This window comes from Ranitomeya imitator, chromosome 4 (assembly GCF_032444005.1).
Source record: "Ranitomeya imitator isolate aRanImi1 chromosome 4, aRanImi1.pri, whole genome shotgun sequence".
In the NCBI taxonomy this organism is placed as follows: Eukaryota; Metazoa; Chordata; class Amphibia; order Anura; family Dendrobatidae; genus Ranitomeya; species Ranitomeya imitator.
Genome location: NC_091285.1, coordinates 244,915,156 through 244,930,372, shown reverse-complemented (window position 1 = coordinate 244,930,372; position 15,217 = coordinate 244,915,156). Strand labels below are relative to the sequence as shown.

The 15,217-nt window shown below is 43.9% G+C and overlaps 1 protein-coding gene across 6 annotated transcripts in view; it reads left to right on the top strand.

The window, feature by feature from the left end:
• Window positions 1-15,217, top strand: part of CFAP54 (cilia and flagella associated protein 54) — a 752,512-nt gene that overhangs the window by 21,244 nt on the left and 716,051 nt on the right. For 5 of the 6 annotated variants that reach the window (XM_069764454.1, XM_069764457.1, XM_069764455.1 and 2 more), the window contains exons 2-5: window positions 946-1,051; window positions 2,418-2,561; window positions 7,172-7,343; window positions 7,518-7,576. In XM_069764454.1, coding sequence (XP_069620555.1) covers window positions 946-1,051; window positions 2,418-2,561; window positions 7,172-7,343; window positions 7,518-7,576 — 481 coding nt within the window. The remainder of the gene's footprint in view (window positions 1-945; window positions 1,052-2,417; window positions 2,562-7,171; window positions 7,344-7,517; window positions 7,577-15,217) is intronic. The other variant, XM_069764456.1, reaches the window with a different exon arrangement.

Below are 15,217 nucleotides of genomic sequence, written 5' to 3'. Positions count from 1 at the left end.
CTCAGTCCCCTGATCTGAACATCATTGAAAATCTGTGGTTAAAAATCAAAGTAGCAGTGCATGCCAGATTACCCAGGAATCTCACAGAACTGGAAGAATTTTCCAAGGAACAATGGATGAAAAGCCCTCAAACACGAATTGAAAGACTCTAGGCTGGCCACTAGTGATGAGCGAGCATGCTCGGATGATATCGTGTTATCCGAGCATGCTCGGGTGTTATCCAAGTATTTTGTGAATGCTCGAGTGATATGTTCGAGTCCCCGCGGCTGCTAAACAGCCACAACGCATGCGCGAATTGCCTGTTTGTTAGCCGCGAATCATGCAGCCACAGAGACTCGAACATATTATTCGAGCACGCCCGAAATACTTGGATAACACCCGCGTGTGCTGGCTTATCACTGCTGGCTACAAAAAGTGTTTACAAGCTGTGACATGTTCAAAAGGGGGCGCTGGTAGATACCATGCCGTGTGCCCAAACTTTTGTATCGGCCCATTTTTCTTTCTATAATTTTTAAAATGTAAAACATTACTCGGTACTCGAGATTTCCCGAGCACGCTCGGGTGACCCCCAAGTATTTTTTAGTGCTCGGAGATTTAGTTTTCAGCACCGCAGCTGAATGATTTACATCTGTTAGCCAGCTTGATTACATGTAGGGATTCCCTAGCAACCAGGCAACCCCCACAGGTACTTACAAATACCTGGAGGACACCCGAGCGTGCTCGGGAAATATCGAGTACCGAGTATATTTGCTCATCACTAATCATTTCATCTTCAACTTTCTTAACTGTTCACAATAACAGTAGTTTTGACCAGGGGTGCCCTAACTCTTACATGCTACTGTACTCTACAGGATGTAGAAAATATCTGTGATTTTATGTGACTGTTTCCTGGTGTCATAGATTAATGCAGGCTTTCAGTTGCACATATTTCTGTTGTTTCTGCAGATCCAGTACTTTGTTTCATATATGGGTCAAGTATAAACCCCGACTGCCAGCGTGTTATTACCAAGAAAAGCTTCTTAAGGTCGGCGATAGCCTTGCTCAGATCGGGGTAAGTCAAGGTTATTCATGTGTGACGCACTGAGATTTGGCAGTCTTTTGCCTCGCTAGCGTCCTGCTGCTGTTCACATGACAAGCTCGTACGTCCGTCAGTCCCGCGGGCAGTGATCACTATGTGATGTGTGTATTTCCCTGAGAATGAATCGTCTGGCGGGGTGCTGTTGGTGACATATTGGTGAATCATGGCTGTGACTCATCCATTCAGTACTGTTAGATGCTGCGTTCTGTGATGATGAAACTATGGGAAGATAGACTTTTATGGTCAGAATTAATAGATTGTTGTAGCTTTTCATATCATTCCTTGTTAAATGGAGTCTGTCACCATTTTTTGGCACCTAATCTGATAGCAGCATAATAATGTAGAGGCAGAGACCCTGATTCCAATGATGTGTCACATGCTGGGCTGCTTGCTGTAGTTTTGATAACATCACTGTTTTATCAGCAGGAGATTATCACTAGATGACACGTAAACCTGATGGCATGCAGTCCTCCATATTTATAAACTCAGCATAAATCCGTTCCCACTATTATTTGGCAGCTTTCTGCCTATGCATAGTGTATATAGACACTGAACTGTACCTATGCTGTGGTCCTAAGTCCGGGTCTGTGGACGCTGGTCCTGTCTGCTCCTTGTCTTGGATACGGAGGTAGTAAAGAAATCTCACAGCACCTTATCAGTCAGCTGCACCGCCATTCACCTTGTGTGGAGACAGAACACACATAACACGTACCAGATGTCATAGAACAGTAAGAGGGGAAAGATCCTATATGTATGTTTATGCAAACAAACATATAATAATAATGTATTCGATAACATACTATCTTTATCAGTTACAATTAACTTAAAGGAATTTGTGAACAGGTTTTTGCAACCCCATCTGAGAGTAGCATGATGTTGGGGCAGACATACTGATTCCAGCAATGTATCACTTGCTGGGCTGCTTGCTTCAGTTTTGATAAAATCAGTGTTTTCTATTTTGCAGATTGCCACTTCTCTGAATGCTGAGCCTTGTATAACCCCGCCCACACCACTGATTGACAGCCTTGTGTGTACACTGTGCATAGGCAGAAAGTTGCCAATCAGTGTTGGGGGTGAGGTTGTACAGAACTCAGGAATATGGAGGACTACATGGCAGCAGATTTACTATTCCTCTAGTGATTTCTCCTGGTAATAACACAGTGATTTTATCAAATCTACAGCAAGCATCCAAGTAAGTGACACATCGCTGGAATCAGGGCTCTGCCCCTGCTTCATTCTGCTCTGGCAAAATCCTGGGGACAGATTCCTTTTCAAAACTCCATGTAACTTATCCCTGAGTAATAAAAGGATTCGCTATTCTCTCATGACTCATTTGCAGGAGTACAAGCTGGCGCTCTTTCAGTGCTATGGGAGGTACCTTGAACAGTTTTGCTCACTGGATATTGATGAGATTTCTGATGTGGAACAATTCAAATCAACATTTTTTCCAAATGGAACAGATGATGAAAGAGCCGGTATGATGGTACGTTACATGGCACGGTGCATCGTCCCTTAAATCCTAATTCTGGTAACATCTCTCCCCCTTTCTGTCTCTGTTACCCTAAAGCTTTAGCTAAGGCCATTTTTGGTTATTTTTTTGAGCCATAACAAGGATTTAACACAACACTGAGTTTTCATGACTGAGTTCCCTCATGACTTGTTCCCTCATTTATCTTCCAAGATAGCTAAGTTTTGTATTTTACGATTACAGCTATACCAAAATTGTATAATTATTACATTTCAGTGGCTAAAAAATGTCAGAATTTGTAATAAAAATGGTTTAGATTTGGGTCAACTTTTTCTGATCACCATAACTTTTTCATTTTCCGGTTGATGGGCCCTATGAGACACTGTTCAATGAGTGTCAATCTGAAGGTTTTTATTGATTTATTGATACAAAATGTGTTTTGTTTTTTAATTCTTATTTTAAACATTTATTTTTGAACTAACAAAAATGGAAGAGGAGTGATTTAAATGTTATATTTGACCTCTTATTCTATATACTGTAATACTATATGTGGTATTTATCATGGCAGGCTGGCCTTCATTGGCGCGCCAAGGGTGCCATTAGTAGACATCCAGCTGCCATGGGAATCGGTCAGCTCACCTCAGCCGCATTGTATGGAACAAGATTGATAGTGGCATTTAGATGGTTAAACAGCAGCAATCGGAGCTTTCTCCAGTCGCTGCTTTTAGAGGCAGGCGCTGTCTGTATAACACAGCTGGCATCCACCATGTATGCAGGAGCTTATCACCTTGGCTTGTTCTATGCTCTCACACCTGACATTGGGAGTATCAGAGCATTCGTAAGCTGTAAAGTATGCTGCATATCAATGCTTGCTGAGAATCCTTACAAAGCATAGGGTAAAGTCTGTGGCAAGTCTGCAGCAAGATAGACAAGCAGATTTCGCAACAGATTTGTGACGCTAGTCACTACTCACGGACAGGCCATGAGTCAGACGCTCCAGGGTCAATATCAAGAGAGTACATAGATAACCAAGGAAAAAGACGAAGGCGTAAGTCAGGTCACAGTCCAGGGACAATAACAAGAGATAGCGGATCAAAAGCCGAAGGACAAGACAAAGAGATAGTCATAATACTGTCCAAAGGGTCAGGCAGCAGAAGATCAGAACTCAGAGCAACAGAATCAGGAGAATACTGTCCAAAGGGTCAGTGTCACGCGCGCGCCCAGACTGGTTGGCGCGGGCATACGGGGGTGTGGCCCCACTGGACCACAGACCAAACTTCCCTGGAAGGGGCGTAACTAAGTAGCTTCCTAGGTGTTCGCTGGAGCCTCTGATGGTGAGGTCAGACTTGTACAATAGGAAGCTACCAGGTACCACTCCAGGGTGATGTCTGGCTATGGCTGCTGATCCCACTAAGGAACGGAGCGGGCACGGCTCGCACTCTGGCTGACAGGCGGGCACGGCTGGGACACAGGCAGGCAGACGGGTACAACAGAGACACTGGCGGGAAGGCGGACACGGCTGGCTCTCTGGTAGGCAGGCGGGTACGGCTGGAACATAGGAAGAACCGGTAGGGACCAGTCTGCAGGCAGGTATGTGAAACAGGTTGGAACCTGTTCAGACAGGAGGACTAAGTAACAAGTAGAGAAAGACTGCAAGAGCGGATGCAGAGCGAAAGCACAAGAGCTAGAACCAAGAACAGAAACGCAGGAGGCTGAGTACGAGTAGAAGGTGGAACTAAGAAGAGAAGGAGAAGGCAGAGCCAAGGACGGAGCCGCAAGAGGCGGAGCCAAGAGTGGAGACGCAGGAGGCGGAGCCAAGAGCGGAGATGCTGGAGGCGGAGATGCTGGAGGCGGAGCCAAGAGCGGAGATGCTGGAGGCGGAGCCAAGAGCGGAGACGCTGGAGGCGGAACCAAAAGCGGAGACGCTGGAGGTAATGCCAAGAGCGGAGCCGCTGGAGGCGGAGACGGAGCCAAGTGCAGAAACACAGGAGGCGGAGCCAGATAGAACCGCAAAGAGCGGAGCCACAGAGCAAAGCCAGAGAGTGCGAAGCAAGGTCTGAGTGCAGAGCTGAGAGCAAAGCCACAGAGTGTAAAGCAAGGTCAGAATGCAGAGCAAAGTTACAGAGAGCAGAGCTGAGGGAAAAGCTGAGAGACACAGAAGCACAGGTTGTGGTAGAACTGAGCAAAGAGAAGCAGAGCCACAGACAGTGGCGAACAGAGCAGAAAAAGCAAACCAAGACAGATATAAACAGACAGTGGAATAGGACTAGACTAAGACAGAGTCAGGAACGAGACAAGACACAGAGACATAGACACAAGCCAGGGTATGAAGCCCCGCTGGGTGGCTACACAAGACAGAGACCAAGGTACTAAGCCCCACTGGGTGGCTACACAGGACAAGACCAGGGTACAACGCCCCCCTGGGTGGCAGACAAGAGAGATTAACCGAGACAGGACCTGGCACCTCAGCAGCTAAGAACTGACTGAGGGAGTAAGTTGCACAGGCCCAGAGCACAGGGTGGAGCTGCACTATATACAGGAGGCCTCTTGGTAATTGGTCAGGAACTGATTAGACAGATGCACCTGATTCCTATAAGAACCAGAGAGTTCAGGCGCCGGCCCCTTACACACATAGCCATGAAGCATGCACAGAGCAGAGACACAGAACATGGAGATGGCATGAAACAGAAACCACATCATGGCCTGGAGCAGTGGGTAAGATTGTGTGAGAGATGTGAGGCCATGCCGTGATGCCAGCAGAGTTGTTACAGTCAGGCAGCAGAAGATCAGAACTCAGAGCAACAGAATCAGGAGAATACTGTCCAAAGGGTCAGGCAGCAGAAGATCAGAACTCAGAGCAACAGAATCAGGAGAATACTGTCCAAAGGGTCAGGCAGCAGAAAATCAGAACTCAGAGCAACAGAATAAGGAGAATACTGTCCAAAGGGTCAGGCAGCGGAAGATCAGATCTCAGAGCAACAGAATCAAGAGAATACTGTCCAAAGGGTCAGGCAGCGGAAGATCAGAACTCAGAGCAATAGAATCAGGAGAATACTGTCCAAAGGGTCAGGCAGCAGAAGATCAGAACTCAGAGCAACAGAATCAGGAGAATACTGTCCAAAGGGTCAGGCAGCGGAAGATCAGATCTCAGAGCAACAGAATCAAGAGAATACTGTCCAAAGGGTCAGGCAGCGGAAGATCAGAACTCAGAGCAATAGAATCAGGAGAATACTGTCCAAAGGGTCAGGCAGCAGAAGATCAGAACTCAGAGCAACAGAATCAGGAGAATACTGTCCAAAGGGTCAGGCAGCAGAAGATCAGAACTCAGAGCAACAGAATCAGGAGAATACTGTCCAAAGGGTCAGGCAGCAGAAGATCAGAACTCAGAGCAACAGAATAAGGAGAATACTGTCCAAAGGGTCAGGCAGCAGAAGATCAGAACTCAGAGCAACAGAATCAGGAGAATACTGTCCAAAGGGTCAGGCAGCAGAAGATCAGAACTCAGAGCAACAGAATCAGGCTAACACTCACCAAGACGCACAAACTACATCTGGCAGGGATCAGCGGCAGACAGCTCAGTTAAGTAGCGATACGATTACCAGAACACTGAACACCTGCAGAAAGTCCTGGCACATCCAGGTCACAGATTGGAGAGCAGAGCTGTCAATCAAGACACAGACAGTTCAGCAAGGCAGTTTCCACAGAACAGCATAGCAATCATTCACCGAGCGGAGGAATCGTGACAAGATTCACAATGGAATTTCCAATGAAATGCAAAAGAGATTGGTTTTGTCCAAATTACCGAAATGTTAACCATAACAAATGTTAGGGAAAAGAGGAGTATATCCAGGGAGCGTAGAAGGAACAGTGATAGACGTTTTTGCAAAGAACTTCTCAATATTTAATGAATCCAATAATGTTACAACTATGGACAAAAATTTAACCCCTCACCCCTCCTAAAACTACACGTTTCGGCAGATGCCCTTTTCATTTGGCCTACAGAATTCATGAAAGGATACTTACAAGTGAAGCTTAATTATAAGGGAAGCTATCAGATCCAATTAAAAAGATAAGATCTGTGAGATGTAAGGTTTGTGAACACACAAATGGTTAATACACATCGTAAGAGGGGAACGGGTCTCAAAAGGTGAAGAAAAACATGTTCGTCAATTAGTGATTGGCGCAAGAGGGAACTTGTCCACAGTCTTCTGCACCGCCTCTGTTGTGGGTATAATTGTGAGTTTCTGACATCACAATTTGATGTTGGTACAAATATTTAGAGACACTTTTTTTGTACTATGAATCCAAACATGATAATCTGATGATTCTGGGCCTAACTTGGGGAGTTGAGGGAATGGAAACATTTGTGTTTGAGATGTAAGAGGGTACAGGTATACTGACTTCTAGATTCAATGGTAGACATGGTCCTAAGCAGCATCCCATAGTACCTGTATAACGGCATTCTGGAAATTCTGGACCACTTAGATCTTCTCAATCTTTACTTGTCTATGAGATAGGGCTTGATTGCAATGTTCATACTTACATACATATATATCCGCAACTTCAAAATAATTCTTGCTAAAACGTTTCCCTAATAATTCACCTACTCTGTGCCCAAATTTCAGTTCCATGCTCTGCAAGGAAGATGTATTTGCATGTACCAGTTGGTGAAGACCAGTGATGCCCATCTTCGGAACAAAGAATCCGTGAAGAAATGCCTTAATATATTGTCATTTCTTCAGCTCGTCATGCAAGTTGTGCTCCCACAAGAACATCTCTGCTGGTTAATTTATAATGGTAAGCTCAATATAAAACTATATAGATGCACTGGTGAGTGAAGGTAAATGTGCAGTTTTTATGGCTACTTTTGGGGTTTGTATACAGTGTGTTCTTTTAGTATGGCAATTTGTTATTTTATGTATTAATAATCAGTTATTATTTTTATTATTATTATTTTTTATCTATCTGTAGGAAGTCTCCACATATACACTATATGCAGACATTTAATGGCATTGGGGCATTCTTCAAAGGTAAGATGTGATCAGTAAATCAAGAGTTGTTATATATTTAAAAAAATTTTTTTTTGCTAGAATCACATTAAAGAGCCAGTCCAGCTGTATTTTATTCCCCCCTGTTAGGTATTAGTAATGTATATTCGGTGTATGCATTAACATACTTACCGATCGCTGTCTTCTGCCATTTCTAGCGCTCCTCCGGGCGCCGCCTGTACCGTGTTACCGCAGCTGTTTCTTGCCGACTCACACAGCCGACTGTTACTTCCTTTCTTAATATTATAGCCGTGTCCCGAATCTCATAAACTGACATTGAAAATGTGACTTCCGATCCACAAAGAAGATTCTGTGTGTCAGCTGGTCACCACTGTGGCCACATGATGCAAGAACGGGCAGCGGGGCAGCGGTGAAACGGAAGAAGACAGCACCCGTGAAAGTATTTTCATGCACACACTGAATATACAATGCTAATAGCTAACGGATGGGGGAATTACAAAAAATGCTGGATTACTACTTTGAGGATATTAAATTAATTGGAGTACTAGATTGAAATGTACGCTTCTCAAACTATGAGGCTGATGAGGCATTTTTGACTGAAGTCATCATATGTTGCACATGTCTACCTGTAACACTAAAAAAAGGACAAAATAAGTCAAAGAACTAAGATAACGCTTTAAGTTTACCATAGACTTTGACCAATAGTGAGACATATGTATGTTTTGGCTGGTACTGCTTCCGAAGAATTTCTGTATATACTCGTGTATAAGCTGAGTTTTTCAGCACATTTTTTTGTGCTGAAAATGCCCCCATTGGCTTAGACACGAGTCATTGTCCCGGAGGGTTAGCGGCGGAGCAGCGGGTCACAGGAGGCAGGAGTCGGCTACTGCGGCTAAAGCCTGTGCCTGCTGCTAAAGATAAATGGATATTCACTGCACTGGTAAAGAATATTAATTTATCTTATTGCACATGGAGACAGGTGAAAATGTATTACCTTAATGAGCGGGGACACGTGATCGCCCGGCCGCAGAATCTGCTGGCACCAGAACGAGATGCTGCGAGGGCACGCAGGGAAGGTAAGTAGGATGGTTTTATTTTTTTATGCTTTTCTAATGGGGGCCATACATACAAAAATGGGGATGAGGAACCATGCATACCAGGACAGGGAAGGGAGTAAGGAGCTACAGTTAGGGCCAGAAATATTTGGACAGTGACACAATTTTCGCGAGTTGGGCTCTGCATGCCACCACATTGGATTTGAAATGAAACCTCTACAACAGAATTCAAGTGCAGATTGTAACGTTTAATTTGAAGGGTTGAACAAAAATATCTGATAGAAAATGTAGGAATTGTACACATTTCTTTACAAACACTCCACATTTTAGGAGGTCAAAAGTAATTGGACAAATAAACATAACCCAAACAAAATATTTTTATTTTCAATATTTTGTTGCAAATCCTTTGGAGGCAATCACTGCCTTAAGTCTGGAACCCATGGACATCACCAAACGCTGGGTTTCCTCCTTCTTAATGCTTTGCCAGGCCTTTACAGCCGCAGCCTTCAGGTCTTGCTTGTTTGTGGGTCTTTCCGTCTTAAGTCTGGATTTGAGCAAGTGAAATGCATGCTCAATTGGGTTTAGATCTGGAGATTGACTTGGCCATTGCAGAATGTTCCACTTTTTGGCACTCATGAACTCCTGGGTAGCTTTGGCTGTATGCTTGGGGTCATTGTCCATCTGTACTATGAAGCGCCGTCCAATCAACTTTGCAGCATTTGGCTGAATCTGGGCTGAAAGTATATCCCGGTACACTTCAGAATTCATCCGGCTACTCTTGTCTGCTCTTATGTCATCAATAAACACAAGTGACCCAGTGCCATTGAAAGCCATGCATGCCCATGCCATCACGTTGCCTCCACCATGTTTTACAGAGGATGTGGTGTGCCTTGGATCATGTGCCGTTCCCTTTCTTCTCCAAACTTTTTTCTTCCCATCATTCTGGTACAGGTTGATCTTTGTCTCATCTGTCCATAGAATACTTTTCCAGAACTGAGCTGGCTTCTTGAGGTGTTTTTCTGCAAATTTAACTCTGGCCTGTCTATTTTTGGTATTGATGAATGGTTTGCATCTAGATGTGAACCCTTTGTATTTACTGTCATGGAGTCTTCTCTTCACTGTTGACTTAGAGACAGATACACCTACTTCACTGAGAGTGTTCTGGACTTCAGTTGATGTTGTGAACGGGTTCTTCTTCACCAAATTAAGTATGCGGCGATCATCCACCACTGTTGTCATCCGTGGACGCCCTGGCCTTTTTGAGTTCCCAAGCTCACCAGTCAATTCCTTTTTTCTCAGAATGTACCCAACTGTTGATTTTGCTACTCCAAGCATGTCTGCTATCTCTCTGATGGATTTTTTCTTTTTTTTCAGCCTCAGGATGTTCTGCTTCACCTCAATTGAGAGTTCCTTTGACCGCATGTTGTCTGCTCACAGCAACAGCTTCCAAATGCAAAACCACACACCTGGAATCCACCCCTGACCTTTTAACTACTTCATTGATTACAGGTTAACGAGGGAGATGCCTTCAGAGTTAATTGCAGCCCTTAGAGTCCATTGTCCAATTACTTTTGGTCCCTTGAAAAAGAGGACGCTATGCATTACAGAGCTATGATTCCTAAACCCTTTCTCCGATTTGGATGTGGAAACTATCATATTGCAGCTGGGAGTGTGCACTTTCAGCCCATATTACATATATAATTGTATTTCTGAACATGTTTTTGTAAACAGCTAAAATAACAAAACTTGTGTCACTGTCCAAATATTTCTGGCCCTAACTGTATGCATACAAGGATGGGAATTAGGAGCCATGCATACCAGGATGGGAATAAGGAGCCATGCAGACAAGGATGGGAATAAGGAGCCATGCAGACAAGGATGGGAATAAGGAGCCATGCATACAAGGATGGGAATAAGGAGCCATGCATACAAGGATGGGAATTAGGAGCCATGCATACAAGGATGGGAATTAGGAGCCATGCAGACAAGGATGGGAATAAGGAGCCATGCAGACAAGGATGGGAATAAGGAGCCATACACACAAGGATGGGAATAAGGAGCCATACACACAAGGATGGGAATAAGGAGCCATGCATACAAGGATGGGAATAAGGAGCCATGCATACAAGGATGGGAATAAGGAGCCATGCAGACAAGTATGGGAATAAGGAGCCATGCAGACAAGTATGGGAATAAGGAGCCATGCATACAAGGATGGGTATGAGGAACCACGCAGACAAGGATGGGAATAAGGAGCCACGCAGACAAGGATGGGAATAAGGAGCCATGCAGACAAGGATGGGAATAAGGAGCCATGCAGACAAGTATGGGAATAAGGAGCCATGCAGACAAGGATGGGAATAAGGAGCCATGCAGACAAGGATGGGAATAAGGAGCCATGCAGACAAGGATGGGAATAAGGAGCCATGCAGACAAGTATGGGAATAAGGAGCCATGCAGACAAGGATGGGAATTAGGAACCATGCATACAAGGATGGGAATAAGGAGCCATGCAGACAAGTATGGGAATAAGGAGCCATGCATACAAGGATGGGAATAAGGAGCCATGCAGACAAGGATGGGAATAAGGAGCCATGCATACAAGGATGGGAATTAGGAACCATGCAGACAAGGATGGGAATAATAAGCCATGCAGACAAGGATGGGAATAAGGAGCCATGCATACAAGGATGGGTATGAGGAACCACGCAGACAAGGATGGGAATAAGAAGCCATGCAGACAAGGATGGGAATAAGGAGCCATGCATACAAGGATGGGAATTAGGAACCATGCAGACAAGGATGGGAATAAGAAGCCATGCAGACAAGGATGGGAAAAAGGAGCCATGCATACAAGGATGGGTATGAGGAACCACGCAGACAAGGATGGGAATAAGGAGCCATGCAGACAAGGATGGGAATAAGGAGCCATGCAGACAAGGATGGGAATAAGGAGCCATGCATACAAGGATGGGAATAAGGAGCCATGCATACAAGGATGGGTATGAGGAACCACGCAGACAAGGATGGGAATAAGGAGCAATGCAGACAAGGATGGGAATAAGGAGCCATGCAGACAAGGATGGGAATAAGGAGCCATGCAGACAAGGATGGGAATAAGGAGCCATGCAGACAAGGATGGGAATAAGGAGCCATGCAGACAAGGATGGGAATAAGGAGCCATGCAGACAAGTATGGGAATAAGGAGGTTATACTCAAGTGAAGAATTTTTCCCAGTTATTTGAGGCAAAATTAGGTGACATGGATTATACTCTGGTCGACTCATACCCAAGTATATACGGTAAGTGGAGAAGCTCTGATGAGCTGTTGAAGCCGCATTGTCCCACCAGGTTTTTTTTTCCGTTCTCTTTGGACATACATTAACACTGTCCATAGACATGATAGATGTCAGCTGAACAACTGGTCGATGGCTACCTCTCCCAGGAGCGTGGGAAAATGCTTGGTCATCCTCCCACGCTCCAGAGTTCAGCGCAGGTCAGGCCTGCAGTGAGGGCAGACTCCGTGACGTCATTGCTTGTCTCTGAAGCAAGCACTGGCATCATCTCATTTATTTCCCAGTAGTTTACAGACGGGGCGGACGCATTAGCACCGCTCCTGGTTGTAAACTATATATCCCCCAGATATGGATTACGGCGTGGGACTTTTCGGGAAGTGGGCATGAGTCCTAACTCTGAAAATCCAGAACACTTTTGAGTGAAAGCTTGAATTTGGTTTTCTTTTTGAGACAATGAAATCTTGGTTTATCCAGTTTTTTGGGTTAACATTTGCCAGAAAGAATGAGAGCCCTGGTAACGAGCAGTTTAGAATAGTACAGAATTATTTCTAGTACTGGTACGTCTATAATCAAATGCCAGGAAATGCAGCTATAGGGAATACTGTTCAAGAAAACGAAGGAAGAAAACATCTCTATTCTTAGAGCTTATAGTTCGTCACTAGAAAGAGATCTTGGCATCTTCAATAATTCATGGCGCTGTAGATGCTGAGTTGGCAATTGCTTATATTTATGAGTAATAAAGTACTGTCACTTATGCAGAGCTTTATAGAAGCTTTACGTAGCAGCCAGCATTGTACACTTACTTGTTTATTTTTTTATTTTATGATCGCTTCAGAAAATTTTGCTGCATTCATGTTTTTTTATGTAAAGAATTAGGTAAAAAATTATATCGTGGTCTCAGTTTTCTTTACTGAGACCATGGCCACTCTGACTGGTGATTTTATTAAATATAAGTTGGCCTTAAAAGTGCTCATAAGTGAGCCCAATAGCTCCAAAGGATTCAATTTTATACCAAAGTCGGGCCCGAACTTGCAGAGTGTGGGGTCCTGGCATGCAGAGTGGGATCTCACAACCCCCCCACGGCAATTTTGCAGTGAAAGTTCAAAATCTCGCTATTTTCACTAATCCAGCACGCGATAGAAAATAAAGGCTTTTCAGGGGCATTAATGGCACTTATGAGTGCTTCTAAAACTAACATTTAATAAAATCACCAGGCTGGGGCATCCCACTCTTTTATTGAATAAAAAGGGCAGTCTTAGATAGGCACATTTTACATTTGCACAGATTTGCAGCTTCCCCCCCCATCCCTCGCAATGTTGACTTCAGCTCTGTTTTTTTTAATCCTCCTTTGCTACTGGATCCATCCTCCAGTAGTTCTAATTCTGTTGGTCAATCATGCTAGATGCTCCTAATGACCTTGCCTAATAAAACATCTGTAGTACAGTTCATACCAATAGAATTTGCACGTAATGACCTTATCTAATTCATGATAATCTGACCCTGTTTAACCCCTTAACAACCGCCGATACGCATATTAACGGCGGCAGTTAATCACACATCAGAGGAGAGAGAAATGGGGTCCCCCGATTTCCCCCCGGTACCTCTGGTGTCCAGGCATCCCCCTGTGAAGTCCCCCGGGCCACCGGAGTCTTCTTCCAGGAGGGTTAGGGCTAGGGTTAAGGTTGGGATTACAGTTAGGGTTGGGATTAGGGTTAGGGGTGTGTGTGGGGTTAGGGTTATGGTTAGGGTTATGCTTAAGGTTGGGATTAGGGTTAGGGTTGTGTTGGGGGAAGGGTTGGAGTTAGAATTGTGGGGTTTCCACTGTTTAGGTACATCAGGGGGGTCTCCAAATGCAGCATGGCGCCACCATTGATTCCAGCCAATTTTGCATTCAAACAGTCAAACAGTGCTCCCTCCCTTCTGAGCCCTGCCATGCACCCAAACACTGCTTTACCCCCACATATGGGGTATCTGCATACTCTCGACAAATTGCACAACAAATTTGGGGGTTTAATTTCTCCTGTTACCCTTGGGAAAATAAAAATTTGGGGGTGAAAAGATAATTTTTGTGGAAAAAATATGATTTTTTATTTTCACGGCTCTACGTTATAAACTTCTGTGATGCACTTGGGGGTTCAAAGTGCTCACCACACATCTAGATAAGTTCCTTGGGAGGTCTAGTTTCCAAAATAGTGTCTCAATTTCAGCCAATTCTGCGTTGAAAAAGTAAACACGGCGCTCCTTCCCTTCCGAGCTCTGCCATGCGCCCAAACAGTGGTTTACCCCCACATATGGGGTATCGACGTATTCAGGAGAACTTGCACAACAACTTTTGTTGTTTATTTTCTCTTTGTACTCTTGGAAAAATAAAAAAAAATTGGTTCTGAAGTAAAATGTTTGTGAAAAAAAGTTAAATGTTCATTTGTTCCTTCCACATTGCTTCAGTTACTGTGAAGCACGTAAAGGGTTAGTAAACTTCATGAGTGTGGTTTTGGGCACCTTGAGGGGTGCAGTTTTTAGAATGGTGTCACTTTTGGGTATTTTCGTCATGTACACCCCTCAAAGTGACTTCAAATGTGAGGTAGTCCCTAGAAAAAAATGGTTTTGTAAATTTTGTTGTAAAAATGAGAAATCGCTGGTAAAATTTAACCCTTATAACTTCCTAACAAAAAAAAAATGTGTTTCCAAAATTGTGCTGATGTAAAGTAGACATGTGGTAAATGTGATTTATTAAGTATTTTGTGTGACATATCTCTCCGATTGAAGGGCATAAATAATTCAAATTTTGAAAATTGCAAAATGTTCAGAATTTTTTGCCATATTTCTGTTTTTATTTCATAAATAAACACAAGTCATTTTGAAGAAATGTTACCGCTAGCATAAAGTACAATATGTCACGAAAAAACAGCCTCAGAATCAGTGGGATCTGTTGAAGTGTTCCAGAGTTGTAACCACATAAAGTGACAGTGGTCAGAATTATAAAAATGTACTTGGTCATTAAGCAGCAAATTGGCTCTGTCTCTAAAGGGGTTAATAAAATATAGACACCATCACTGCAATGTCTTGTTCCAGAGAAATCAACAGTTTTCTTAACTTGAAAGTGAGCTGTTAAGATCTATGGGCCAGACACAGATCCACCTGAGACTCTGCCTCCAGAGATAATTTTAAATACAAGGAGGTGTGTCATGATCTGCTTAGTTTGTGGGATTAGGTAGTTCAGAGGTTAATCTGGACGGCCTCACTCTGGAATTCTGGGAGGCTTCTTATAGCCTCATTGTGGGGTCATTCCTCCTCGCTTATGCTTTGACCCTT